Raw genomic sequence first — 27,240 nt, 5'->3', positions numbered from 1 at the left:
AGATGAACAGTGTAACCATGCCATAGAATAGTATGTAGACCTTACAAACATGAGGTGGATCAATATGCCCAGACATTAAAGGGTCACCAAGATCGAGGACATGAAAAAAGAAAGCTAATATCAAAACATCAACTACAGGGAATGCTCTAATTTGTGTAGAAAAAGAATATATGACAATGTTTATATATGCCCTAGAACTCAATTGTGTATTCCTTCAAACATTCAGCTATTTATTGAGTTCTAGGCTACATTTTAGGTGCCGGCGATACGACAACAAGTAAAACCAAAGTCTTCTTGGGAGTTGCATGCCAGTGGGGGAACTGAAAGTGAGGACACAAAGAACAGCAAACAACTGTGTGTCAGGTGGCGTAGGAGTCATAAAGAGATACAAAGCAGCCTAAGGCAATAGAGGGTAATTTAGAGGCCAGAAAGAGCCTCTTTGAGGACGTGACATTTGATCAGAGATCTAAAAGGAACATGTGCCAGGCAGTGGGGACAGCGAGGCCAAAGTCCGTAAAGCAGGATTGTGTTTTGTGTGTTTGGAGAGCAAAAGGAGGCCAGTGTGGCTGCAACTCTGTGAGCAAAGGGAAAAATGGAAGGAAAGGAGCGGGGAGAGGAAGCTAGGAGCCAGATCCCTGGGAGCTTGAAGGCCATGGTCTGGACTTCAAGTTCTATTTAAAGTGTGGTGGGAAGTGAGTAGAGAAGTGAGATCAGGAAAAAGACCCAATTTTATTTAGGCTTTAAAATGTAAATATGTGGAGTGGGATGCTGCTCACCGTACTATTGACCATGATGGCCTTGGAGGGAGGGCATTCTAGTTTAGTGAGAGGATGGGAGGGATGTGACTGTAGGAGAAGTTCTCACTGATTTCTGCCTACACCAGTCTTGTTTGAGACTTTGGAAATGTATTCAAACATTACTTATATAATTAAGAAGTATTAAAGGCAAAACATAGAATCAGGTATTCCTTATGCAATAAATAGATAGATAGATAGATCCCTTATGTAGTATTCCTTTCTGTGATCTTGAGCAACTTTGCATCCATGACCTTACTGGTCCCCCATGTATATTAAAAAGGGTAATATGTTCTTTATCACAAGATTGTTCATGAGAATGAATCAGGTAATATACATAGAGCTCTTAGCCCAGTGCTTGGCACATTATAGTAATTAAAATAATGGCAACTCTTATTTTTGCCATGCTGCCACCCCCCATGTCCAAACACTGTAAGGCACTCAGGATGCAATGAAATTCCTTGTCTCTCTGTTATCTTTATCCTGAGCTATAGAATATGATAAGAGGCCATTTTGTAGCATCATAGAATTAAATAGCTGAATAAAGCATTTAATCCAACTGTGCTCTTTTCATAGATAGAAAAACAGAGGCACGGAGAAGATACACTGGTGGTTCTCAGATTTAAAGCTAATGAGTGACTCTGATCTCTTGCATTCCAATTCAGATTTCTACTGCGTTAGTATTTCCCTAATTTTAAACACTCACATTTCACCTTCTAATATGATGATTATCTAATATTTTAATTGCCTCTTTAAGTACTTTTATTCTCAAAGGAAACTATAATATCACCCTAAGTGGAAAACCAGTATTCCTTCTTATAATTCATTACAATGACTTAGAGTTTTAGCATATTTATATGATTGCTTTTGCCACAGTAATGCTGTGTAACAAACAACCCCAAAACTTAGTGACATAATGACAAGCACATCTTCCCTGCTCACACACCTGTGGGTTCACAGGGATGACACAGCTGCCCTAGGCTGGTTTAAGATTCTACTTGTCTCAGCCTCAGGCTTCATGAGCTATGTTCTTCTCATCGTTCTCCTCTAAAGTCAGGAATATAAAAGTTCAACTCTAAAGGTCATGTCTACTATTATCCCATTGACCAAACTAAGTCATATGCTCAGTCCATCATCAGTGATGCAAGGAAAATACATCTTCCCCTAGTGGAGCAACTGCAAAACCACATGGTAAAGCATGTAGGTACAAGGAGGGATGAAGGCTTGAAAAAAGTAATGGGGATATATGGTATATCAAAATAATATGTAGACATTACAGTGAAATGAGTAATGACTATCTATTTGCCATGTCAAAATATCTTGAATACTAGAGTTAGGCATATCATAGTTTGAGAAATAATCAAATACCCTGCATTCTGGATAAGGGACTATGGCACAACCCACTATGCTGATAACTAAACACCTAAAGACAAAGAATGGTACCCTGATGTTCATTGTTTCTAAGATGCTCATTTTCTCATAACCCATATCCTATCTTCTTTGAAAGTAGGATGTCTCTTATAGCCTGGGATATTTTACAGTCAATGATAGTCGTGGTGAGTTTTTGCTGCCTGTACATGGGTACACTTGGTTATCATTCCCAGTGGACTTACTGTTCAGCTGCAACCTCTTGACTTTCAGTCCGTCAACCAATTAGGGGCCATATGAGAAGGAGGTGTGTGTTTGGCTGTTGTCTGAAAACTTTTGTTGGCAACAGAGATGGAGCCAGCTTCAAAATTTTCAGAGAAGGAGTTAGAAGCCTAGAAGAAAAGTCCAGAGTCAACAGTGGAGCTCTTGTGAAGAACTGGATCAACAACACCTTTCTTGAGAGCACAAAGATGAAACTGTGGAGAACTCTTGCCTATGACTCTGCAGTGAAAAGTGATTCAGAAGTACGGGACTCTGAATGTGGACAAGTTTTAGGAAAACTTAACCAGTTTATCTCTTTTAATCTATTCTTTAGAGCAAGATGTGATTTAAGAAATTATCTAAATAAAGGCAAACTAGCAATTTCAGTTAAGTATACAATAAAAATCTAAATGGTAAGAAAACATGTGTTATATTTCAACTTATAGAGCTTCCTCTTAGGGGTACACAAAGTACAACAAAATAATGGTGTTTCTTACAATCAATGGCTTCCTCAGTGAAATGGGACATATAATTAAAAATGGTTAAATGGAAGGTGTATCAGGTAACATGCTTTTGCTTGCAAATAATGGAAAATCTAACTAAAACTAAATAAACAATAAAGTGTTGGCTCAGCAATTGAAAGATTCTCAAGACTGGGAACACTTTACAGTTAATTTACACCAACAGCTCACAGATATCAGAACTCTCCATCTCTCCTTGTAGCTAAGGGGGATGTGTGCCACTTACTTAGTTCAATCGACACCTTCATGTGCAGCTGAAGGTGGAGTTAGTCCTACCCAGCTGGCAAGGCTGTTGCATAAGCAATGGGTAGATGGCAAAGAACATAGATAAAGAAGAGAGAAAGTGTATGGAAACCAATTTGACAATAAACTTCATATATTGAAAAAATAAATTAATTAATTAAAATAAATAAATAAAACTTGATTTCTAAGGACTGGTGGTCCTAAAAAGTGCAAAAAAAAAAAAAAAAAGAAGAGAGAAAGAAATTCCCACTTTACAGGAAAGCATTAACCAAGAATCAAGGGTCAGGGAAAAGCAAGGGATGGTTATGATGTTGGCTTAGGGCTTATTGCCTGAGTTTTGAGGCACTATTAGAATCAAGATAAGGCAGTGGGGGTATTTCCTTCCTTGCCCTCAAATGGAGAAGTGGAAATAGATGTTCAAGAGAATGGGAGGCATAGTCTACAGCCTTAAGGATTTCAGTGTTTTTACAAATGTACTTGAAACCAACATGCTGGGTTAGGGAAGTATTTTCCAGGTAGTGGCTCAGTCTACAATTTCACAAAAGAAAAATCCTGTCTCACTCTCCAAGTCAAATTATTTTCCCCCAAGAAAGCAAGTGCGTGTTGACATAGAAAAATATGCTGAAAAGTCAAGTGTTACAAAACAAGTTTCTGATGGCTATATGCTGGGGCCTGATTAGCATGGAGACTTTTGCTCCTGGGGCTTCTGTAAGGAGAATATGGAGCCTTACAAATTTGGCTGGTGATGTCATTCCCCAAGTTCCACAGGTGACTGCTGAGTTATGTGCACTTGAAACAAACCAGGCTAATTGGCTGGGTTTTGGTACAATCTATCATTCTTCCACAGAAGAGGATTTTTGTGGGAGGTGGTTATGTTAACCACAACTTTGAAATAAAGAAATCCCATGCTACTCACTTCTGGTGACACCATCAGAAATTTATTATGGCAAAGAACACAGACTATGTGCTGTAAAATCCCTTAGATGAGCTCACTTGCTCACCTTCTTTCTCAATCTCTCTGTCTCTCCTCTCTCTCTCTCTTCCCCCTCTCCTGTCTCTCTCTCTCCTTCTCTCTCTCCCTCCCTCCCATCCCTCTCCCTCTCCCTCTCCCTCTCCCTCTCCCTCTCCCTCTCCCTCTCCTTCTCCCTCTCCCTCTCCCTCTCCCTGTCTCTCAATAAAAAGTGATTAAGGGAGATTTAGTTTGGATGAATTACATGCAAGGTTGTTTTACATAAAACAAACTTTTTCCATGATACTGTATTTCAGTCTCTGCTTTATCATTGCTTTTTTGTTTGAATGAATGCAATAATATTACCAAAGCCATCCTCCATTACACCACCATTTGCCTTCACATTCAAGGCAACGATGTCATTTTCCGATGAAGCTATTTGTCCTTGTTAACAAAGGCAAGGCAGTTGGTACATTCAGACTCAATTACCAAGTTGCATGATTGATTCAAAGATATTGCTGGGAGCTGAGGCAAATGAAAGTTGCCATTAACTGTTCAGTATGTTCTCTTCTGCTAGATCTAATGGGAAAAAAAGACTCGTATAGCTGACCCTAAGAGGGAAATGGAAGGGAGTTAGATCAGTTACCAAGGAGGCAGACTCTGAGACAAAGATTATGGTGCAAGATGTTTATTAAGATGTGCCCTTGGGATCTACACCTGGAGAAGAGAGGGGAGGGAATCAGGAGTGGGTAGAGGGAAAGATGTGCTATGATGCAAGTCCAGTGATGGCTTCACTGAACCCGTTGGGAGCTCTGGAGCTGGTAGGGCCCTTTAGTGTTGCACTGAATTGAGCTAAGATGAACCAAGGCCTTGCCACTCTGTATTAACTAGTCTTTGGATGTGGACTGTCCGGAAGGAGTATGACCCTGAGTGAAGTAGCCCTTTGCATCTGAGGCAATGCCTGGAAGAGTTGATAGAGGCTGTCTGCTGACAGCACTGCTGGGGTCTAGACCCCAGATTCTAGGGCAGTTGTCCTCAACCAGAGATGATTTTGACCCTAGGGGACATTTGACAATGCCTAGGAATAGATTTGATTGTCACAACTGGGGGGGGGGGGATGCCACTTGCATCAAGTGGATAGAGAGAGTCCAGGGATGCCACCAAACATCTCACAATGTACCACACAGCCCCCAACAACAAAGCGTTATCAGGTATGAAATATCAATAGAGCTGAGTCTGGGAAGCCCTGCTGTAGGGCAACAATTTCCGCTTGAGGGGGAGCTTGGTGGCCATGCCAGTACCCACCTCAGGAATCAGCATTAATCGAGATATTACTGTCAGATTCAATGCTCTGTGTTCCTTATTTCTCCTAAGCTTCCCCCAGACCCTTTGAAGTGAGTCTCATTTCCTCATTTGTTTCCATTTACTAATGAGGGAACTGATGTTCAGGAAAGTTCAGTAAACTACCCAACATCGTGAACTGGAAAGATGCCCAGGTGGAATTTACAGTGGGCTTGCTTGTCGAAAACATGGTATCTTCTGGCCTCTGCTTGATGGCTCCGTGTAGCAATTCTCAAACCTTTCTCTTTCTCTATTGCAATCACAAGATGGGTGTTTACGTGTTCAGTTCACTCTCATGGAATTCCTGGGGCATGAACTGTAGACTCACTTCCCTCTATCTCATTTAAAAAGCAGAGTGGAACATGAGTGAGCACGGCACCCATGGGGATGACCCTGAATCCTCTCTAATTTGTATTTGTATTTTCAGGTAGGCCATCCCTGAACTCTGAGCCCTTTCTATTACTATCAAATTGCTTACAGTGAGCATGCAGCTGGTTTTCACATGGAGAGAAAGGCCTGTCAGTGGTCTTGGTGAATGCCTTTAAAAAGATGAGAATATTTCCAGGAGGATTTGTTTCACACTCTCTCAGTCATTTGAGCGTCTGACTTCAGCTCAGGCTCAGGTCATGATCTCACAGTTCGGTTTGTGAGTTCAAGCCCCACATCAGGCTCTCTGCTGTCAGTGCAGAGCCCACTTGGGATCCTCTGTCCCCGTCTTCCTCTGTGTGTGTGTGTGTGTCTCTCTCTCTCAAAAATAAAACATAAAAAAAAGAAACAGTAGCACTTCACTGTTCCTGGTGAAGGAACAGAAAAAAGAAACTTATCATTTTGCAGACATATAGGTGAGCTCAAGAGTTCATTATTACTCTTTCTCAAACAAAATCACATAAATTGTGACTTTTTAAATAGGACATCCATGTAAAGGTAATAAACATACAGTCTATGAAAATGTTAAGGAAAATAAAATATAGTACACACTTAACCCAAAGATATAAAGAAAAAAGATAGACATTGCATCATTATGGAGCTCAGTAATAATGCTTGTTATGACAGTCAAACAGCTGCAGTTCTTAGATTCTGTAGCACAGTATCAGTCACATGTTTCAAAAATTCTGTCATCGATTTCTACAGCCCATTTCTATATGGTGAATGCTAGCATCTTCATTTTCAACCGAAAAATAAAAAGACCAGAAAGATAAAAACAACTTGATTAAATTTACACAGAGGTACATTGGCAGAGGACATTGCTATGCTCAGATCATGTTCCTCTGTTAGAGAGCCTAATTTAGAGTTAGCTGTATATTCACATTTGTTCCTACACTCTTTCAGTCAAATTCTTTAAATATTGCTAGGTAAAATATGGGGTCTTAGTCATTTGGGCTGCTATCACAAATTACCACAGACTGAGTGGCTTCAACAACAAACATTTATTTCTCACAGTTCCGGAGGCTGGGAAGTCTGAGATCAAGATGCCAGCAGATCTGGTAAACCTGGAAAGGGGCTTGCAGATGGCTGTCTTCCCATCGTAACTTCTGGAAGGGAAGAGCAGAGAGTGCTAGCTCCCTTCCTCTTCTTATCAGAACTCCAACCCTGTCCTGGGGCCTCTACCGTCCCCCTCCTTAACTTCCGAAGATTCCACCTCCAGATACCATCACGTTAGGGCTTCAACATATAAATTTGGGGAGACACAAACATTCAGTCCGTTGCATAAGGTATAAGCAGTAGTGTGTCTGTAAATGGTGAAAAAACTTGGGTGCCTTGGTGGCTCAGTCAGTTAAGCGTCCGACTCGTGATCTCCACTCAGGTCATAATCTCACGGTGTGTTGACTGCTTGGGATTTTGTCCCTCCTTCTCTCTGCCCCTCACTTGCTTTCATTCTCTCTCTCTCTCTCAAAATAAATAAATACAATTTAAACAAACCTGACTCTAAAAAATGAGTATGTATGTATGTATACATGTATTTAAAATTTTACTAATAAAAAGAATGTTTAGCACACAACTTACAAATAAAAATAAAATATACAATGTATATTACTTATTATATATAATACATTTATTATACATTTAATAATAAATTCTTTATTATAAATTCTATACAGCAGATTGATTCTTACAAAAAACTTTTGTAAATGTTACAAAAACTTTGCATCTATAGCCAACCTGTGGTTTCCACTGACCCACAAGTGTGGTCCAACATGAAGTTTGATTAATGTTTTCAAGTTTTAAGCTACCAACATGACCACTCTCTCTCTCTCTCTCCCTCTCAAAATAAATAAATAAGCATTTAAAAATTTATAATATATAATATACTTATATGTTATATAACATATGATATATTTATAAATGTATATGATATTTATATTATATAGAATATATTATTCATTATTTATATTATATTACATATTATATAAATGTATAATAGACATAGGTCTTCTCAAGAGCAGAGGTAATAGTAAAATGTAGCAAACTAGGAAGTGATGAGATGATTTCTGAATATTTGTTTTATATATAACATTTCATTGAAGGCTTATATGACTTAATTTCTTAATTATAACTAGATTTAACAGTTGGTTCACAAGATTCCTGGAAATTTTACAGTTGACTCTTGGGAGCTGATGTGATTGCTGCTGATAAGGAGAAGTTTTCAGTTTTGATACATCCATTTCCACAGTGTCTCCTTCTCCAACTGAGTAGGGTTTCAGAGGTCTGAGCATATGAATAGAGAACATCCCATATCAAGCAAATAGATACTGAAATAGATGATGTCAGCAAAGTTGTTCCTTTAAAATTTATTGTTATTTTTGTGGTTTATTCACAGGCATTTCCCTGCATCTCAACCGGCATTTATGGTAAGTGATCTAGCTTTTGATAATGTTTGTATTTCTTTATTTTGCTGTTAAAGGCAAGGCTAACAGGAGAAATAAGAGGTCCTCTGATGGATATAGTTTTCTGTGCTTTAAAGAGACTCAAAAGGCAGGTAGAGTCTCTGAGTCCTACTGTGGACTCTGAAGAGGCTATTCAGGTATTCTGTGTTCTTGGATTTTATTGTATTGGATACCACCTGTAATGATTTGATACACTGTGGCACAATGTCTTTGGTTAAATGAAAAATCTTGCTTTAGTAAGATTTGACCTCTAATGGGTTTTCTTTCATAAAGTAAGGCTTTTCTCTTACGTGAATCATTATGCATATAAAGCCTAGCATTATCATTATTTTGTTGTGAACTACAAAATAATGGAAGCATTGATATGTACGCACATGCATGTATCAGTATATTTAATTTAAAAAAAAACCCTAAGAAGTGACTGTTGATAAAAACAAATTAATTTTTGTGATCTTCACATATATATTTTTAGTCTTGAGGGATTGTTTTAAATAGTGACTGCTTCACTTACAGATAGAGGCAAAATGTTCTTGTAATCACTTGTTTTCACTAACCTAAAGCTCTCTAAACATTATTTTACCTACAATGACATTTCCTGGTGCTTTTTTTTCCCTCAAGCCATTATTAAATCTGTTTTACAATATTAAGGTAACATGGGGTTTAGTTTTCATTTTAGAGTTTTCTAATCAAGAAAAATAGATTAGACCCTTATGAACTCAAACTTCTCACATGGTGGCTCTCAACTGAAAAATAAAATATGTACAAATGTAAAGAAATAATTTAAATTCATCACTCCAGGGAAGAGATATCTAGAATGATGTCAAAGGTAGGAGATTTATTTCTTCTTAATATGGTATTTATTTTGAAGATCTTGGTGAGAATAAAATGGAAAATATAAGCCTGAATCAAATTAAATGAGGAAGGATTTGGTCACATCATTTAAGAATTTAAGGCATGCCTTTTTTCCTCTCTGGATTCCACTATAGCCTATGTTTATGGAAGCAATGGACACTGGGCTGGAGAGGGGTAACTGGACCATCTGTAGAATCTCTATCATGGCAATTCTTCCTACCTTAGGGATGCCTAGTTAGAGATCTTAAATATTTGTTTAAAGGAAACAGTAAAATACAAAGTTTTGCCTGAGCAAGAGCCCACATCTCCCTTTCATCTTGTCTGGAGTCAAGCATCTCCCCTGCTTGTGCTCCCTCTCTCTCTAAAAATAAAGAGAGAGAGAGAGAGAGAGAGAGAGAGAGAGAGAGAGAGAAGGAGGGAGAATCTTAAGCAGAATCCGTCCTAGTTCAGAGCCCTACACGGGGCTCTATCCCACAACCCTGGGATCATGATCTGAGCCAAAGTCAAGAGTTGGCTCCTCAACCAACTGAGCCACGAGGCACCCAATTACTCCAGTTCTCTTGTGGACCATTTCGCATTTTGCAACTTGGAATTTATTTCCTATGTCCCTTGTGAAGTCAGCTTTCTGATTAGTCCTTGATTCTCTCCCAGTACCCATATATTATAGATCAGTCCTTCTCTCACTCTTGCTCCAAACCCTGCTCTGCTCTTCATTATCCAGATAAGTTTTACTTTTCTCTCAATTTATTGGATCCGAAATAATACTTTATTTAAATAAATTGGTCCACAGCTCAAGAGAAAAGTTTTAAAAAGGAAACAAACAAAATCCACAACACTTTGTAAGTCATGTGAGAATGGATTTAGAGAAAATATTCACATCAATCTCCTGGTTCTAGGCCCCCTCCTTTCTTAATATATTTTCTACCATACTAGATTAATTTTTCTAAAATACCACTTGGTGCATGTTTCCCGTCTGCTCAGGAGCCTTTGATCATATTCCATTACTTGCAGGTTAACATTTACTCTTTCTGGACTGAACAATAGGTGCCTTATGTATCTCCCTAAACCAGTGCTTTCAACATTTGTGAAGAGAGGGGCTCCTGGGTAGCTCATTCGGTTAAGTCTTTGACTTCCACTCAGGTCATGATCTCACTGCACCTGAGTTCAAGCCCTGCATAGGGCTCTGTGCTGAGAGCTCAGAGCTTGGAGCCTGCTTCAGATTCTGTCTCCATCTCTCTGCCCCTTCCCTGCTGGTTCTCTCTCTCTCTCTCTCTCTCTTTCTTCCTCTCCCTCCCTCTCTCTCTGTCTCAAATATAAAATAAAACAAAAAAAATTTAAAAATTTGTGAAGGGAGAAGACATCTCTTCTCAAGGATGTGAATTGGTGTGCCAAGAAATTTGTATGTGCTTTGTTTTTATATCTGTATTTTTTTATTTATTTTGAGTTTATTGTGAGAATCCCAAGCAGACTCCATGCCCTTAGTGCAGAGCCCAATGTGGGGATCGAGCTCATGAACCATGATGACCTGAGCCGAGATCAAGTCAGGTGCTTAAACAGCTGCACCACACAGGTGCCCACTTTTGTGTCTTTAAAAGGATGATTTACTCTCCAGCATTTCCTAAGGTTATTTGACCTTTGTTATTTTCTCAGCTTTCTCAGGACTTGTGTTTTCTCCAGAATATAGTTGGAAAGATTTCTTATCATATACCCAGTGTGGACACATCTTCTATCACCCTCAGATGAGCTGATAAGTCTCAGAACATGTTATATAACTTTCCAGGTTCAATCCTGTGTTCTTCCTTATAAGATGCTCACACATGCCCACATTCTCATATGCACACACACTCATACACACATGTGCACTGAAATCACACAGACGTTGACCACCACTGCTCTTTCCCCCATCCCCAAATAAAGACATACTGTGCACACTTAGGCAGGCAACTATTAATCTCTGAGAAGTCTTGAATATGCCAACTCTTAGTGGTCATTATATCTTTTGAAATCTTTCAGCATTATAATCCGAACAATTAACAATGGCTCTTTCATATTTGTCCCATAGATGCTTGTTTACGTATCCTGTGCTCACAGCCAGTTTGGAATTCTTTAATGAGCATGGATTCACTTGTGCATATTCTGTGCACAGCCAGTGCCTAGTGTTATATCTATAGGACAAGCTCAGCAAATATTTGCTGTTTGATAACAAGGATAATGATTATAACCCAAAGTGTTGCCTAACTGAAGATACACAAGAAACAGAATTGTTGATTGGCAAAATAACTGATAGAGAAAGGCTTCCTAGTCAGTATTTTCCTGATGGACAAACATCTCTATTTGAGGAAAAACAAATATGTTTCTCAAAAGCGTTCTCAACTAAAAATGGTATTTGTGAGAATGGCACTATCCACCTTGTTAAGGTAAAATGAAAACTCAAGAACTTTTTCAGTCAGAGAGCCAAGCCATACACAACACTTCACTTAAGAACATGCCCCTTTGTTGTTTATTATGGCCCATGGAACAATTGTCAGTCAGAGAGGTACAGATTGGCCTCGAGGCCCTACCCTAACTTCTCTGGACATACCAGCCCACTTGCCTGCCTGCTGTGATTTCTTAGACACTTGTTTTCTTTAGATTTACAAATCTTTACTTTTAGATTTATGGCCTACAAACCCACTGTAACTCTAGTTGCACTACAACAGAGTTTTGACTATGGTACAGCTATCATTTGAAAGGGGGTTGGTTATTTAATTGCCAAAACTGATTTCATACCGGGGTAATTTCAACAGTAAGCATTCTCATTTCGTGGAAACTCAGACATCATCACCACACTCACAGTGTGTCTGGAGCATGTGACAGTACCAGTACATTGGAGGTCCTTTAGCTACAGAGGAAACCTGTGCCCTCCCAGCCTCTCCCCACTCCTCAGCCTTTTAAGGAGCGACCTTGGTGGCGGCAAAACCCGCCACCCCTTCCTGAGAGACACACACTGATGAGTATCCGCTGTGCAACACAACTGCATTTTGGGAAGGCACACGATGAGAACAGGCCCTGCCTGCTTTGAAGTCCTCCTGGAAGAGGAACCAGACTTTTCCACTCTGACTTCCAGTAACTGCTGTGACTGTTCCAACATAATGCTTCCAGAGGGCACCAGACTCTGCTTACACTCAGGATGAAAAGCCACATTTGGTAAAATACCAAAGAAAAGCCGGTGTTACTTTTGGAAAAATAGATCCAGATGAGGCTTACAGGGGCTCTAAACTCCCAGATTCCTGTGAAAGATTTGAATTGGCTGCTGAACCAGTCTCAGAGGGACAGATTTGAACTTCCCTGATGGACATTTCAGATCTCGTGCGTGCCTTCTGCCCTTTGAGCCTGACTTGGACGCTTTGGTGCTAATAAGTTTAACAAAAGAGGCTAGACATGATACATGGCAATGGAATTTTTACTGAGAAGTGAACAGCAAAAATAATTTTAGTCTGTTTTATGAGAGCCAATATAGTTAACAGAAATGAAGTCCAGGTGGAAAAGTGTATCCCTTGAGTAATTGAGAAAATATTCTCTGTGGAGTAAAAGAAAAAACTTGAATCTTGCTTTCCAGGTACGAGGTGGCGGTTTTAGAGAGGAAGGAATTTCAGACATTGAGTTATTGGCTGGAAATTTGTGGAAGAAATTTAAGCAGCGTAACTTAGCTAAAAGCAGCTCTCGTATTTAGTCAATATATTTCTGTTATCAGTGTTGAAGGCCTGTTTCTATCACATCACCTGGCGTCCCTCCGCTTTCTTTGAAATGCTGCCAGAACACAGCTTTTCTAATTGAATCCCTCATTTGCATTCACATTTGCTCTTTTGCTTCTAACTGGTAAAACGAAGATGAGCCCAATGTTTCTTTAACCTTATCCCTACTCGGCAAATATATATATATATATATATATATATATATATATATATAATCACTACATCTGTCCAAATTCGCAGACATGACTTGGAAAGAAACCAGGACATCTTCCAACGGCAACGCTTAGGGCATGCTCTCTGTCAACTTTAAATGCTGACAGATTTCAGAGGGTGTGACAACTATTGCCGTGCAATTCTGGGCTCGCTGGGAGAGTTATCTTATGTAATACACTTGGGAACCAGAGCAAAATTGACAAAAATGTGTGCCCCTCCCTTTTATCTCCCTGACAGTTCTCCCCTCCCTCTTGGCTTTCTTCTTTTCCCTTTGAAATTTCCATTTGCTCTGAAATGTTCCTTTCAGGTGGTCTAATGATGACTCTTTTCTCCCTCATAAATTCCCTTCTCTGACATCCTGTTTTTTGCCCTGGTCACCTTATCCCCACTATATGAAACCTTGCTGCTCTTGGCAATCCTCTAGTTAATTGCTGGCCCTCAAAACAAAGTAACATTAGAATCAGTGTAACTTACTTCCCTTTGGTTAAATGCAGTAGTGGGTCAAACCCGCCTCAATTATACCATATTTGAATATTATTTTACAGGCTGATCCTAATGAAGCACTGGGAAAAAACAGATTAATAGACACAAAATTCTAGCTATTAAATTGTTTCTAACTCTCTGAGTGCTTGCCATTTGAATAGACGATTTTAGCAAAAACACTCACACATGCACACATTTATTCATTCATCCCACAAAATGTGGTAAAACTCCCCTCTTGTTCTCTCTAAGCTACGTGGATGTTTAATAATAAAAAGACATGAAACTAAGAAACCAAAAGTACTACCTTTGCTCTGGAAAAGAGTTGCACGTGTCTAGCAACAATATACATACGCTAGTTCAGCTTCCATAAAAATCACAGTGAGACTCACAGGCAGAGTTACCCCAGGGGACCTCCCAAAAGAGATGAAAATCCTGGAAACTTAGCCTTCTGGTGCTACAGATGCAGTGAATGACACCGGTGTCATTCTCCCTGGTGTTCTGTTCAAACTGAATGATTTAGGACTTAATTAAAAGATTAAGTGTTTCCAAAAGGCATAAAGATTACAAGTTGATTACTGTTCCTGAGGTGTGGATGTCTACCTCCTTGCAGTTGCGTCAAGGCAAAAGCTTGACTGAGGGCTAAAAGGTGCAAATGAATTCAAATCCACCCTTCCTCAGAGGGCCCCACTTATTGTTATGCTACATTAAAAAAAAACAGCTTTGTTATAGAGAAAGTATTAAAACAGTAAGCCTTTTAAGGAAATGGGAAAGCCACTTCGCACAGTAGTAACTCTGGGAATATCTTTCAGTCTCATTGAAAAATAGGAGCGCTATTAAGACGTTGTACCTAGGGAACTATTTGAGAGCATCTAAGAATTGGCCACACTTTCAGTTCGATCAGTGAAATAAGTTCCATGCGTTTTGCTCCTTCTTCTCATCTAGTCTCAAATGACATTCCTTTTTCTTGCCCTTTACACATACTTGTATCCGAAGGGTGAGTTTTTTTTTTTTTTTTAATTTTTTTTTTTCAACGTTTTTTATTTATTTTTGGGACAGAGAGAGACAGAGCATGAACGGGGGAGGGGCAGAGAGAGAGGGAGACACAGAATCGGAAACAGGCTCCAGGCTCTGAGCCATCAGCCCAGAGCCCGACGCGGGGCTCGAGACCGCGAGATCGTGACCTGGCTGAAGTCGGACGCTTAACCGCCTGCGCCACCCAGGAGCCCCACGAAGGGTGAGTTTAAATAAACATAGCTCAGCTCCCTTTCTGAAGGACTTAAAAACAATTCTGACAATTCTTAGAGAAGTCAAGTATGCTTAGCTCTTTAGGACAATGATTTTCATGTCAAATCCTTTTTAGTCAATGATCATATTTTTAAAATGCATCTTGAGATGTATTTGGAAGAGACTATATTAGTTAAAGTTAAGCTGTTGTAACAAAAAGACTCTAAAATACAGTGGCTTAGTGAATAGAGATGTTTATTTCTCTCTATGCTAACAATTCCAAAGTGGGCATTCAGCTTGTGGGAGGATTTGTTCCATTCTGCCATTTAAGGAACCAGAAATCTACCATGGTGTCAAATAGTTGCTCTGTCTACCTTAAGCCATTGTTCTCATAAATTTACTTGCCCTGGTCCCAGCAAAAGAAATGCTTTTGATGGTCTCACACCCTAGCTTAGGATGCAGAGAAGCACTTGTCACTTTCATCTGTTTTCCATTGGGGAAAAATTGGCCTCCTGGATGTCTAGTGTAGAATCCACGTTTCTCTGTGTATTTTTTTTTTTAATTTTTTTTTCAACGTTTATTTATTTTTGGGACAGAGAGAGACAGAGCATGAACGGGGGAGGAGCAGAGAGAGAGGGAGACACAGAATCGGAAAAAGGCTCCAGGCTCTGAGCCATCAGCCCAGAGCCTGATGCGGGGCTCGAACTCACAGACCGCGAGATCGTGACCTGGCTGAAGTCGGACGCTTAACCGACTGCGCCACCCAGGCGCCCCTCTGTGTATTTTTTAAGTGTATTTATTTGTTTTGAGGCAGAGAGAGAGAGAAAGAGAGAGAGAGAGAGAGGGAGAGAGCATTGAGTGGGGGAGGGGCAGAGAGAGAGGGAGAGAGAGAGAGAATCCCAAGCGGGCTCTGCACTGTCAGCGCAAAGCCTGTGGGATTCCATCCCAAGAATTGTGAGATCATGACCTGAACCAAAATCAAGAGTCAGATGCTTAACTGACTGAGCCACCCAGGCACCCCTGGAATCCACATTTCTGACTACAATTTTGTTATGTGGAAAGAAGGAGATTTGAATTATCATGATATTCTACATATCATTAGTCAAGAGGAAAAGCAAAGCAAATTAAATCAAACAGGCCACTGATAGATAATTTAGTTTGGAGCAGTGTCATCTACCCAGAATCCATAAATATTTTTGAACACTGGTGTCCTTATTTTGTAAGAATATTTGGTAATTTTAATAGTATATACTTTATCAAAATGCCTTTATAATCCTGAACCCTGAGAAATATGAAAGTGTGGAAATCCTAAGGCATCAGGACAATGACCTATCATTAGTTCCAGTATATTTAGACCTTAATATCTCATCTCAATTATATTCACATTTTTTCACATACTCCTTCACATATTCACATATTCACATACTCCTTCAAAATTGGCAGACATATCAGTGGAAACTAAAATCAATATATTGAGAATTAATAAATAATTATATTATTTATTACATTTGAAATTTTGGCCCATTTCCATAGAAATCCTTAGAGGAATCAATTATAATTTGTTTCTGTAATACCTTAAACTCTTAAGGCTGTAACTATTAAAAACATACCCAAGATTCTGAACAGTTCTAGATCAGCATCCTGCATACTAAGGAACCCTAGGGAAATGTGACTTTAGGAAAGAGTCTGCTCATAATAGAGTAAAATATTACCAAGGAGAGATGAAGAGAGAGAGAAAATGGTAATATAAATGTGAATGTCCTGAACAGTTAAAGGAGGTCTCCTTAGAATCTTTAGAACTGAAGAAAATAGTTTTTTACACTTTATTTCACATTTCAGGCATTGTCAACAGGGAGAATTCACCACAAGTGACTGAAAATTGAACCAAAATTAACAAAACCAAGATGAAATTATCTCATGTCTATAATTTAGTCACCTAAATTTATTTTCAAATGTTCTAAAGGAATCTAAGTTCACCTAAATCTTTCCAGATCTTCTTTCTAAGCAACTATATTTTTGATAAAACTTATTTTCCCTTTACTTAAGACTTCTATTCTTTTGGAACTTAGCTTATGAAACTGGGATCTAATCTCTATCTACCACCTAAGGCAATCAGATACATGGTAGGCCTTGATAAAGCTTTTTTTAATGTTTATTTATTTTTGAGGGAGAGGGGTGGGGGAGGGATAGAGAGAGAGGAGGACACAGGATGGGAAGCTGGCTCTGTGCTGACAGCATAGAACTTGATACTGGGCTTGAACCCACAAATCATAACCTGAGCCTAAGTCAGAAACTTAACCAACTGAGCTACCCAGTTGCCCTGATAAGCTTTTACTTAACAGCTATAAAATAAACAGGTCTTCAACGAAATATAGGCAAATAAAATTTAAAAAGTATGCAAACAATTATATACCATGATCAAGTGGGATTTATCCCAGGTATGCAAGCTGGCTAACCATTCAAAAATCAATTATTGTAATCCATCATATCATTAAACTAAGGAAGAAAAATCATATGATTACCAATAGATGAAGAAAAATAATTTGAAAAAAATCTAACACCAATTTGATATAATCTCTCAGTAAACTAGAAGGGAAATTCCTCTACTTGGTAAAGACTAGCTACAAAAACCTACAACTAACAGCATACTTGGTGAGAAACACAGTTTTCTTACTAAGATCAGGTATAAAGAAGGATGTCCCCTCTCACTACTTTTTTCAACATAAGACTGAAAGTCCTTGCCAATGCAATAAGGCAAGAAGAATAAATAAAAGGTATACAGATTAGGAAGGAAAATAAAACTGTTTTAATTTGGAGATGACATGGTCGTTTCGTAGGAAATTTGAAAGAATTTATAACAACAACAAAAAACCTCCTGGAACTAATAAGCAATTATAGCAAGATTACAGAATAAAACTTAATGGATGAAGTTAATCTACATAAATAAATAACTGAAGAGTTATTTCATGTTCATACATAGGAAGACTCAATATTGTCAAGATGTCAGTTCTTTCCAATTTGATCTATAGAGTCAATATAATCCCAATCAAAATACCAGCAAGTTGTTTTCATGGATATTGACACTGGCAGAGAGGCAAAAGACGTAGAATAGCAAACACAACATTGAAGGAGAAGAACAAGTTTGGAGAACTGAACTACCTAATTTCAAAACATACTATAAAGCTACTGTAGTCAAGACAGTGTATTTTGGTGAAATAATACATGAATAAATCAGTGGAACAGAGTAGAGAGCCCAGAAATAGATCCACATAAATGTAGTCACCTAATCCTTGACAAAGGAGTAAAAGCAATGCAATGGAGCAAAGATAACGTCTCCAACAATGGTACTGGAACATCTGGACCTGCACATGCAAGAAATGAATCTAGACAGAGACCTTACACCCTTCACAAAAAGTGACTCAAACAGTATAATAAATATAAAATGCAACAATATAAAACTCCCAGAAGACGCTTTGGCAAAAACCTAGATGACTTTGGGTATGGTGATGCCTTTTTAGATACTATACCAATTTCTCTCAGGCATCTTCAAAGGCTACCTTTGGTTCATGATTCTGGTGTCCTGTTCACCTGAGTGGTGATATAGGTTTTTTATAGTATGGTCTGTACCACCATGTGTGATCATTCTTGAGTATCACTGTATTGGAGTACCAAGGAATAATGGAGAATGAGGGTAGATATCAAAGTGGCTATGGGCATAAGTTTCAGGGTCCCATAGATCTACGTTCAAATTCTGAGTCTGTCTCTTATCAGTTGTGTGTCCTAAAGCAAGTTACTCTCCAGGATTTAGTAACCTTAGTTGTCACATGGGGATGATAATGCCTATAACATGAGGTTGTTGTAATATTAAATTAAGTAATGCATTAAAATGCTTATTGTGATGTCAGACACATAAAGATGGGTACTTAATTATTATTACTACTATTGTTAATAGTAATTTTATTTTTGCTACTATTGTTATAATTATTACTCTCTCACTGGAATCTGAGTTCCTTGAGGGCAGAGGCTTTTGGATGTCTTATTCACTCCTATCATCTAGATTTTAGAAGAGTTTCTACACTGTTGAACATGTAATTTGACATTTGAAGGAGGCTTTACTCAGGCCCTTAATGACACCGGTCATCAGTCTCTTCTCATAAAAACCACCTCACTTTCTGTTGGATTACTTCTATGGCTTTGTTGAAGACTAGCTATATCCTCTAAGCTGCCTCCATGTCCTGTGGTTGAGCCCTATGAATTAAGCCATCTAGAACTGAAGCCTGTTAGCATCACACCATACATTCTATATCACACTTAGCCACAACCACTGTAGACTGTCATTTAAAAAATAAAGTGAACTTGTTTTAGCAGTTCCAAGTTTTCTACAGTTTATCTAAACCTTAGGAATGAAAACATTTTGTTTTCTCTGTATATAAATATATAAGTTTTCAGTTATATGAGGGACAAGGTAATTGTAATTAATTGTGGTCTCAAAGTGAAGTCCCATGTAAATAAGACAGGTAATATTTTGGATAAAACCGAAGCATGGTTCTGTAAGACAGCTTTTCTAATACTTCTTCCCTAGGAAATCTTGGGTAGTAGATAATAGTTGTCTTGCCATTTGCCTTTAAGAGAGGGAAAACCCAATGCTTATTGTTTTTTTCCCCCAAAACATCAAGAAAGTTTGCACATTTAAAAAAAAAATTATAAGAACATAGGGACTTGGGACTGGAAGCCATTTTGGATATCACACCTGTCTTAGCTCCTTATTTTTCTAGTTGGGAAAAATGAGACCCAGAATTGTTGATTGACTTGCCCAGCCACACCCAGCTAGTTCATGTAAACACTGAGATCAAATATCCACCAGTAGGGCAGAGAAGCAAGGGTAAGAGTTTGGGAATCAGGAGCATTTGAGATTACAGCCCAAGATAGTCCACTACTGACCATTTCTTTTCAGTTCTAGGCTTCCTCATATGTTGCATGGGAATGATATTAATATATACTTTCTGCTATTAGAAGAAAAGAGGGGAGTTGAACTGAAACTCTCCCAGAACTGATCCCAAAAACTTATCCCAATAAAGGTCCTGATTCCCATACATCCTCTAGGTCCCTATTTCCAACCCTGCCTCTTCTTCTACCCACATTTCTTCTAGCTTAATTCTTTTTCTATGGATCCACACCAGGCCATTGATTTCACCATCAGCAACTTGTGATGATTGAGTTTATATAGAAAGTACCTGCACATCCATCTCTCTTTGTATCCTATCAGTGCTTGTTTCACTTTATCATCAAAGACGCTTTAAATATAAAGGTTAATATGTCTATATCCTCAGAGTCTCTAGAGATAGACTCTATGAGGGGGGATTTTGTTTTAGTTGAAATCTTATATTGTATTTTAAAGTATAAATATATATTGTAATCTGTTTTGTAAAACAAAATAGTTTACATTACTTACCTGTTTAATTTTACAGCCCTCCTACAATATATTTTCTTATAAAATTAACTATTAGGAAGGTGCCCATCTTGTGGTTTATGGTGCCTCTGGCACACTGCCTATTCCCCAGTTTAAAAGCCAGACATTTGCCCAACCTTACAAATGTCAGCCCTTGCATATAATTACAAGAATCTGGGAAGGTGATCACCAGCAGCTCAGAGGTTCCAAGCTTCTGCAAATTCTGAATCCCTTAGGCAAGCCAGAAAGATGTGCTGGCACTGCTGTGGGGAAAGGTTAGCATCCTAAATTATTGCCTCTTTTTTTTCATCTTTGCAAATATTTTATCTCCTCATCCATAGTGAAAAGGAAAAAAGAAGTATGCAGAGTTGCTGCTTTCCCATGTTGTATACAGAAGGAAATGAGGACTCATCAGCTTTCTTCATCCTTCATAAAACAATGAAAATATGCCTCCTTGCTGGGTAAAGCAGGGATATGCATCAGGGGATCTGGGAAATGTAAAAACCTTGATTTGAAATGCCTTTTTTTTTCTTTAGATCTCTGCACACATTGAAGGCAATATTGGGACCTGAGAGTAGAGTGTGTGTGTGTGTGTGTGTTTATCCTCATTTAGCTTTTCTCCCAATAGACCTCATTCCAAACTACCTGTCAAGACATGGGGTGAGATAAGAAGTAGAAAATGGAGTGAGTATGAGAAGATGGTGAGAAGAGCGGTAAGAAAAGAAGCTATTGTAGGGGCGCCTGGGTGGCTCAGTCAGTTAAGTGTCCGACTTCAGCTCAGGTCATGATCTTGTGGTTCACGGGTTCAAGCCCTGTGTCGGGCTCTGTGTGGACTGCTTAGGCCCTGGAACCTGCTTTTGATTCTGTGTCTCCATCTCTCTCTGCCCCTCCCCCACTCATGTTCTGTTTCTCTCTCTCTCTGTCAAAAATAAATAAACATTATTTTTTTTTTCAAAAAAGAAAAGAAAAGAAGCTGACACAAGGGAACTGCAAACTCATGGCAGAGCAGCCATCCCCAGGCAGGAAGGAGACTGGTTCAAGGATGAGCTGGGGCATGCAGACCAATATGTGCCTGGGAACATCCTTGGCTTTTCTGCTCTTTCCATTTAGAGTTGTTTGCTCCCATCCCTTTCACTACCAACTCCTTCTACTTTACACCTACTGCCTCATGTAAGGTAATGCCCATCTTAGATGAGACCACAGTGTCAGAGCTGCTGAAAGCAACTAACAGCTGGGAAGATGGAGTTCCTCTTAATTATTTTTGCAACTCAGCCCTCCTCCATCTCCAGGGCTACTTTGGTCACTTCCTCAGCCTCTGTTGCACTGCCTACCACAGGCCCATCACAATCACCATACAGCTTCCTTTCCAAGAGAGAAGTCCAATGCTCAATGGAGCTTCCATGCTGTTGGCAACTATCCTTAAGAAACTCCAGGGAACTGTGCTTACTTAAAGAATTAGAAACTGGAGTAAAAAAATAAAATTGTTTTGCATTCTGTAGTGGGTGAGGTAGGAAAGAACCTAGTGGGGAAGTAACTAATGATAAGAGATGCTGGCTCTGCACTCAGGCCATTCAAAGAAATCATAGTCTGGGACTATGTGAAGCCTAAGGATTTTTTCACAATACTGTAGACCAAATGGTCTTACAAGACCATATACAGAACATTTTATCCAAGAGCAGCATAATACACTTTCTTCACAAGTGCACATGGAACATTTTCTAGGGTAGATCCTATAAACCAAAATATTCAAGAAAATGTAAATTATATATCAAGTATCATTTCACATCACAATGGAATGACCTAGAAATCAATAACAGAATGAAAGCTGGAAATTTCACAAATACATGGTAATTAACAGTCATGAACAACCAATGGATCAAAGATGAAGTCAAAAAGTGAATAAAAGAATAGCCAAATTATGGAAAGAGCCTAAATGTCCATCAACTTATGAATGAATAAAGAAGTTATGGTTTATATATACAATGGAATACTACTTGGCAACGAGAAAGAATGAAATATGGCCTTTTGTAGCAATGTGGATGGAACTGGAGAGTGTTATGCTAAGTGAAATAAGTCATACAGAGAAAGACAGATACCATATGTTTTCACTCTTATGTGGATCCTGACAAACTTAACAGAAGACCATGGCAGAGGGGAAGGGGGAAAAAAAGTTACAGAGAGGGAAGGAGGCAAACCATAAGAGACACTTAAAAACTGAGAATAAACTGAGGGTTGATGGGGGGGAGGGGAAAGTGGGTGATGGGCATTGAGGAGGGCATCTGTTGGGATGAGCACTGGGTGTTCTATGGAAACCAATTTGACAATAAATTTCATATTAAAAAAAAAAGAATATCTTAAAACAAATGAAAATGGAAATACAACATGCCAAACTTACGGAATGCAGCAAACGTAAATCTAACAGAGAAATCTTTGGCAACATAATGCATACATCAAGGAAAGAAGAAAAATCTCAAAGTACCTATCTTAAACCTCATGGAACTAGGAAAAGAAGAACAAACTAAAAGTTACCAAAAGAAAGGAAATAATAAAAATTAGAGCAGAAATAAATGAAAGAGAGAATAGGAAGACAATAGAAAAGATTAACAAACCAAACCAACCATTGGTACTTTGAAAAGATAAACAAAACTGATAAACTTTTACCTAAATTAACCAAGAAAAAAAGGCTTAAATACATAAAATTATAAATGCAAGAGAAGACATTTGATAGCACAGAAACTAAGGGGATTATATGAGACTACTATGAACAAATAGATGCCAACAATTAAAACATAGAAGAAATGGGATGCCTGGGTGGCTCAGTCGGTTGAGCATACAACTTTGGCTCAAGTCATGATCTCGTGGTTTGTGAGTTCGAGCCCTGTGTCAGGCTCTGTACGAACAGCTCAGAGCCTGGAGCCTGCTTCAGATTCTGTGTCTCCCTCTCTTTCTGCCCCTCCCCTGCTCACATGCTGTCTCTCTCTCTCAAAAATAAATAAACATTAAAAAATAGAAGAAATGGATATATTCCTAGAAACATACAACCTACCAAGAATCATGAATAAATCATAAAGAAATTAAAATTCTGAACAGACCAATAATTTGTAAGGAGATTGAATCCATAATATAAAACCTCACAGCAAAGAAAAGCCGAGGACCACATGGTTTCAATGGTGTTTTTTACCAAACATTTTAAAAACGAATTAATTCTAATCCTTCTTAAAATCATCTCAAAAAATTGAAGAGGAGGGAGTACTTCCAAACTTATGTTATTAGATCAGCATTATCCAGATGCCAAAGCCAGATGAGAACACTGCGAGAAGAAAAAAAAAAGAAAAAACCAAACAACTGCAGGCCAACATCATGAATGTACATGCAGAAATTCTCAACAAAATACTAACAAACTGAATTCAAAATCATATTAAAAGGATTATAAAACATGATGATCAAGTGGGATTCATCCCTGGGGTGCAAAGATGGTTTAAAATGTGCAGTCAATAAATGGGATGCATCACATTAATAGAATGAAATATTAAAAAAAACACATGATAAAAACCCTCAACCAAATGGATATAGAAGGAATGATGGAATGTACTCCAACATAATAAAGGCCATATATTTAGCAAGCCCATGTCTAATGTCATACTTAACAATGAAAATCTGAAAGCCTTTTCTCTAAGATCAGGAACAAGGCAAGGATGCCCACTCTCACCATTTTTATTTGACATAGTATTGGAAGTCCTAGCTGGAGAAAGTAGGCAAAAAAAAAAAAAAAAAAAGAAAAAAAAAAGAAAGAAAGAAAGAAAGAAAGAAAGAAAGAAAGAAAGAAAGAAAAGGCATCCAAATTGGAAAGGAGAAGTAAAACTGTCACTATTGCAGATGGCATGTTATTATATATAGAAAACCCTAAAGACTCTATCAAAATCTGTTAGATGAATTTAGTAAAATTGCAGGATACAAAATCAATACACAGAAATCTGTTGCATTTCTATACACTACTAATCAACTATCAGAAAGAGAAATAAAACAATCCCACATACAATTGGATTAAAGAGAATAAAATACCTAGAAATAAACTTAACCAATGAGGAAAAAGACATGTACGTTGAAAACTACCAGATATTGATGAAAGATATTGAAGAGACACAAATATATGGAAAGATATTCTGTGCTCATGGATTAGAAGAATCAGTATTTTTTAAATATCCATATGACTCAAAGAAATATACAGATTCAGTGCAATCCCTATCAAATTCCAATGCATTCTTTCAGTAAAATAGAACAAATAATCTTAAAATTTGTGAAGAGGTACAAAAAAAAAAAAAAGAAAAGAAAACATGAATACCCAAAACAATCTTCAGAAAGAACAAAGCTGACATCACATTCCCTGATTTCAAACTATTCTACAAAGTTATAGTGATGAAAACAGTATGGTTTGCCATAAAAATAGACACAAAGGTCAATGAAATAGAATAGAGAGCCAAGAAATAAATACACACATATATGGTTAATTAATTTATGACAAAGGATCCAAGAATATACAATGGGGAAGTGACAGTTATTTCAATAAATGTTGTTGGGAAAACTGGACAACCACATGCAAAATAATGAAACTTGACCATTATCTTACACAGTACACAAAAAATACTCAAACTGGATTAAAGACTTGAAAATAAAACCTGAAACCATAAAACTTCTAGAAGAAAACAGAGGTGGTAAAGCTCTTTGACATAGGTCTTGGAGATGATATTTTGAATCTGATACCAAAGGAAAAGCAACAAAAGCAAAAATAAATAAGTGGGACTACATTATACTAAAAAGTTTCTTCAGAGCAAAGGAAATCATCAACAAAAGGAAAAGGAGAAAGAAACTGAATTGGAGAAAATATCTGAAAATTATACATCTGATAAGGGGATATATACATATCCAAAATATATAAAGAATTTATATAACTCAGTATCAAATAAATAATCTGATTAAAATATGCAGAAGATCTGAATACATATTTTTCTAAGGAAGATATATAGGTGACCAACAGGTACATGAAAAGATGTTCAGTATCACTATCAGGGAAATTCAAATCAAAACCACTATGGGACATCACCTCTCTGTTAGAATGACTGTTATCCAAAAGAGAAGAAACAACAAGTGTTCATAAGGATGTGGAGAAAAGAGAACCTTGTGCACTGTTGGTGAAGATGTAAATTGGTGCACCACTATGGAAAACAGTATGGAGTTTTATCAAAAAATTAAAATAGAACTACCTTATGATCCAGCTATTCCATTTCTGGGTATATATCTGAAGGAAATGAAATAAGTATTTCAAATATATATATATATATATACACACACACATATATATACACACACATATATATATACACATATATATGTATATATGTATATATATGTATATATTCTCATTGGAGAATTATTCGTCATAACCAAGACATGGAAACAACCTAAATGACCATTTATGGATGCATGGATAAAGAAAATGTGAAATACACATATAATGAGATGGAATAAGATTAATGGGATATTATTCAGCCATTAAAAATGTAAAACCCTTCTATTGGCAACAACCTGGTTCAACTTTGAGGGTATTATGCTAAGTGAAATAGTCAAATGGAAAAAGACAAATACTGTATGATTTCACTTATGTATGGAATCTCAAAACAAATAATAAACTCATGGAAACAGAAACCAGAGTGTTTTTTTTTACCAGGAGAGGAGACTGAGGAATAGGAGAAATGGGTGAAGGTGGTCAAGGGTACACATTTCCAGATATCCTATGAATAAGTTCTGGGGACATAATACACAGCATGGTGGCTGTAGTTAACAATACTATATTGTATACTTGAAAGTTGCTAAACGTAGATTTTTAAAATTCTCACAACACACACAACACACACACACACACACAATTGTAACTTTGTGAAGTGATGATTGATGTGTTAACTAACCTTATTGTAATCATCTCGCAATATATACATATATAAACTCATTACATTGTACATCTTAAACATACCCAATGTTATATGTCAATTATTTCTCATTAAAGCTGGAAAAAATGCTAAGGATTTTCCGTAATAAGAGGCCATGACCTCAATGTTCTTCCAATTTCCAACACTCGAACCCTTGTGTTTTTGCCCTGTTGTCCCGTCCTACATCCCTTTCCTTAGCATACCCTAATATAGGATTGGAACTTGCTATCAGTAATGTAGAGTCACACAGTTTCCATTCTGATTGCTTGGGAGGTTAGAAGGTGGGAGAGTCCCCAGAAGTGGAAATGTGTTTCTGGGAACTCAATCCAGAATTCTGAGCCCATTTTCACAGGATAATGACAAAGGTATTAATATGATCTTGGAGCCCTCGTCTGCCCTCACTTGTGCCTGGCTTGTCCTAGCTTTCTATACACCCAGCCCCACTGTCTGCCTTTCAGTCCTTCCAACCAGGCCTCTGTTCTGCTATTTGTGCCCTCTGTCTGGAGAGCCCTTACCTCCTCCTCTTCAGCAGGTTAACCACCAAAAGTATGGCCTCTAGAGGGATGCTCTCTCTGACCTCCCTGATAAGATCAAACCTTATTACCAGCTCTCAAGATACTATGTGGCTCTCCTTCACAGCCTTCATTACAACTGCAGCTCACATTTTATTATTTTATCAATGTTAGTGTCTGGTTTCACTCATCCTTTTTTTCCCACTTCCCAACACAGTGTCTGATGCATGCTAGAGTAGATAAATTCTTGTTAAATGAATGCATGCATTTTTTCTGTAAAAAAAGATGCTTTATGTTCTGCCTTCGTTATACATGAAATAACTCTTGGGCAAGTCCAGACAAGAGAATTACAATGTACAGTATTTTCTCATTGAGAATTTGAATTATAAGTTTCAGATAATCAAATGGGAAATAACCGTTTGGAACA

At 37.9% G+C, this 27,240-nt stretch overlaps 1 protein-coding gene across 1 annotated transcript in view; it reads left to right on the top strand.

The window, feature by feature from the left end:
- The window catches only part of MACROD2 (mono-ADP ribosylhydrolase 2), a 2,047,210-nt gene that overhangs the window by 1,476,170 nt on the left and 543,800 nt on the right, over positions 1-27,240 (top strand). The window contains exon 7 of the mRNA XM_086701648.1: positions 8,296-8,326. Coding sequence (XP_086557774.1) covers positions 8,296-8,326 — 31 coding nt within the window. The remainder of the gene's footprint in view (positions 1-8,295; positions 8,327-27,240) is intronic.

Source organism: Puma concolor, chromosome A3 (assembly GCF_028749965.1).
Source record: "Puma concolor isolate L17-30 chromosome A3, mPumCon1.1.hap2, whole genome shotgun sequence".
Taxonomy (NCBI): domain Eukaryota; kingdom Metazoa; phylum Chordata; class Mammalia; order Carnivora; family Felidae; genus Puma; species Puma concolor.
Note: the sequence above shows the minus strand (reverse complement) of the source record. Positions and strands in the feature narration are given on the sequence as shown.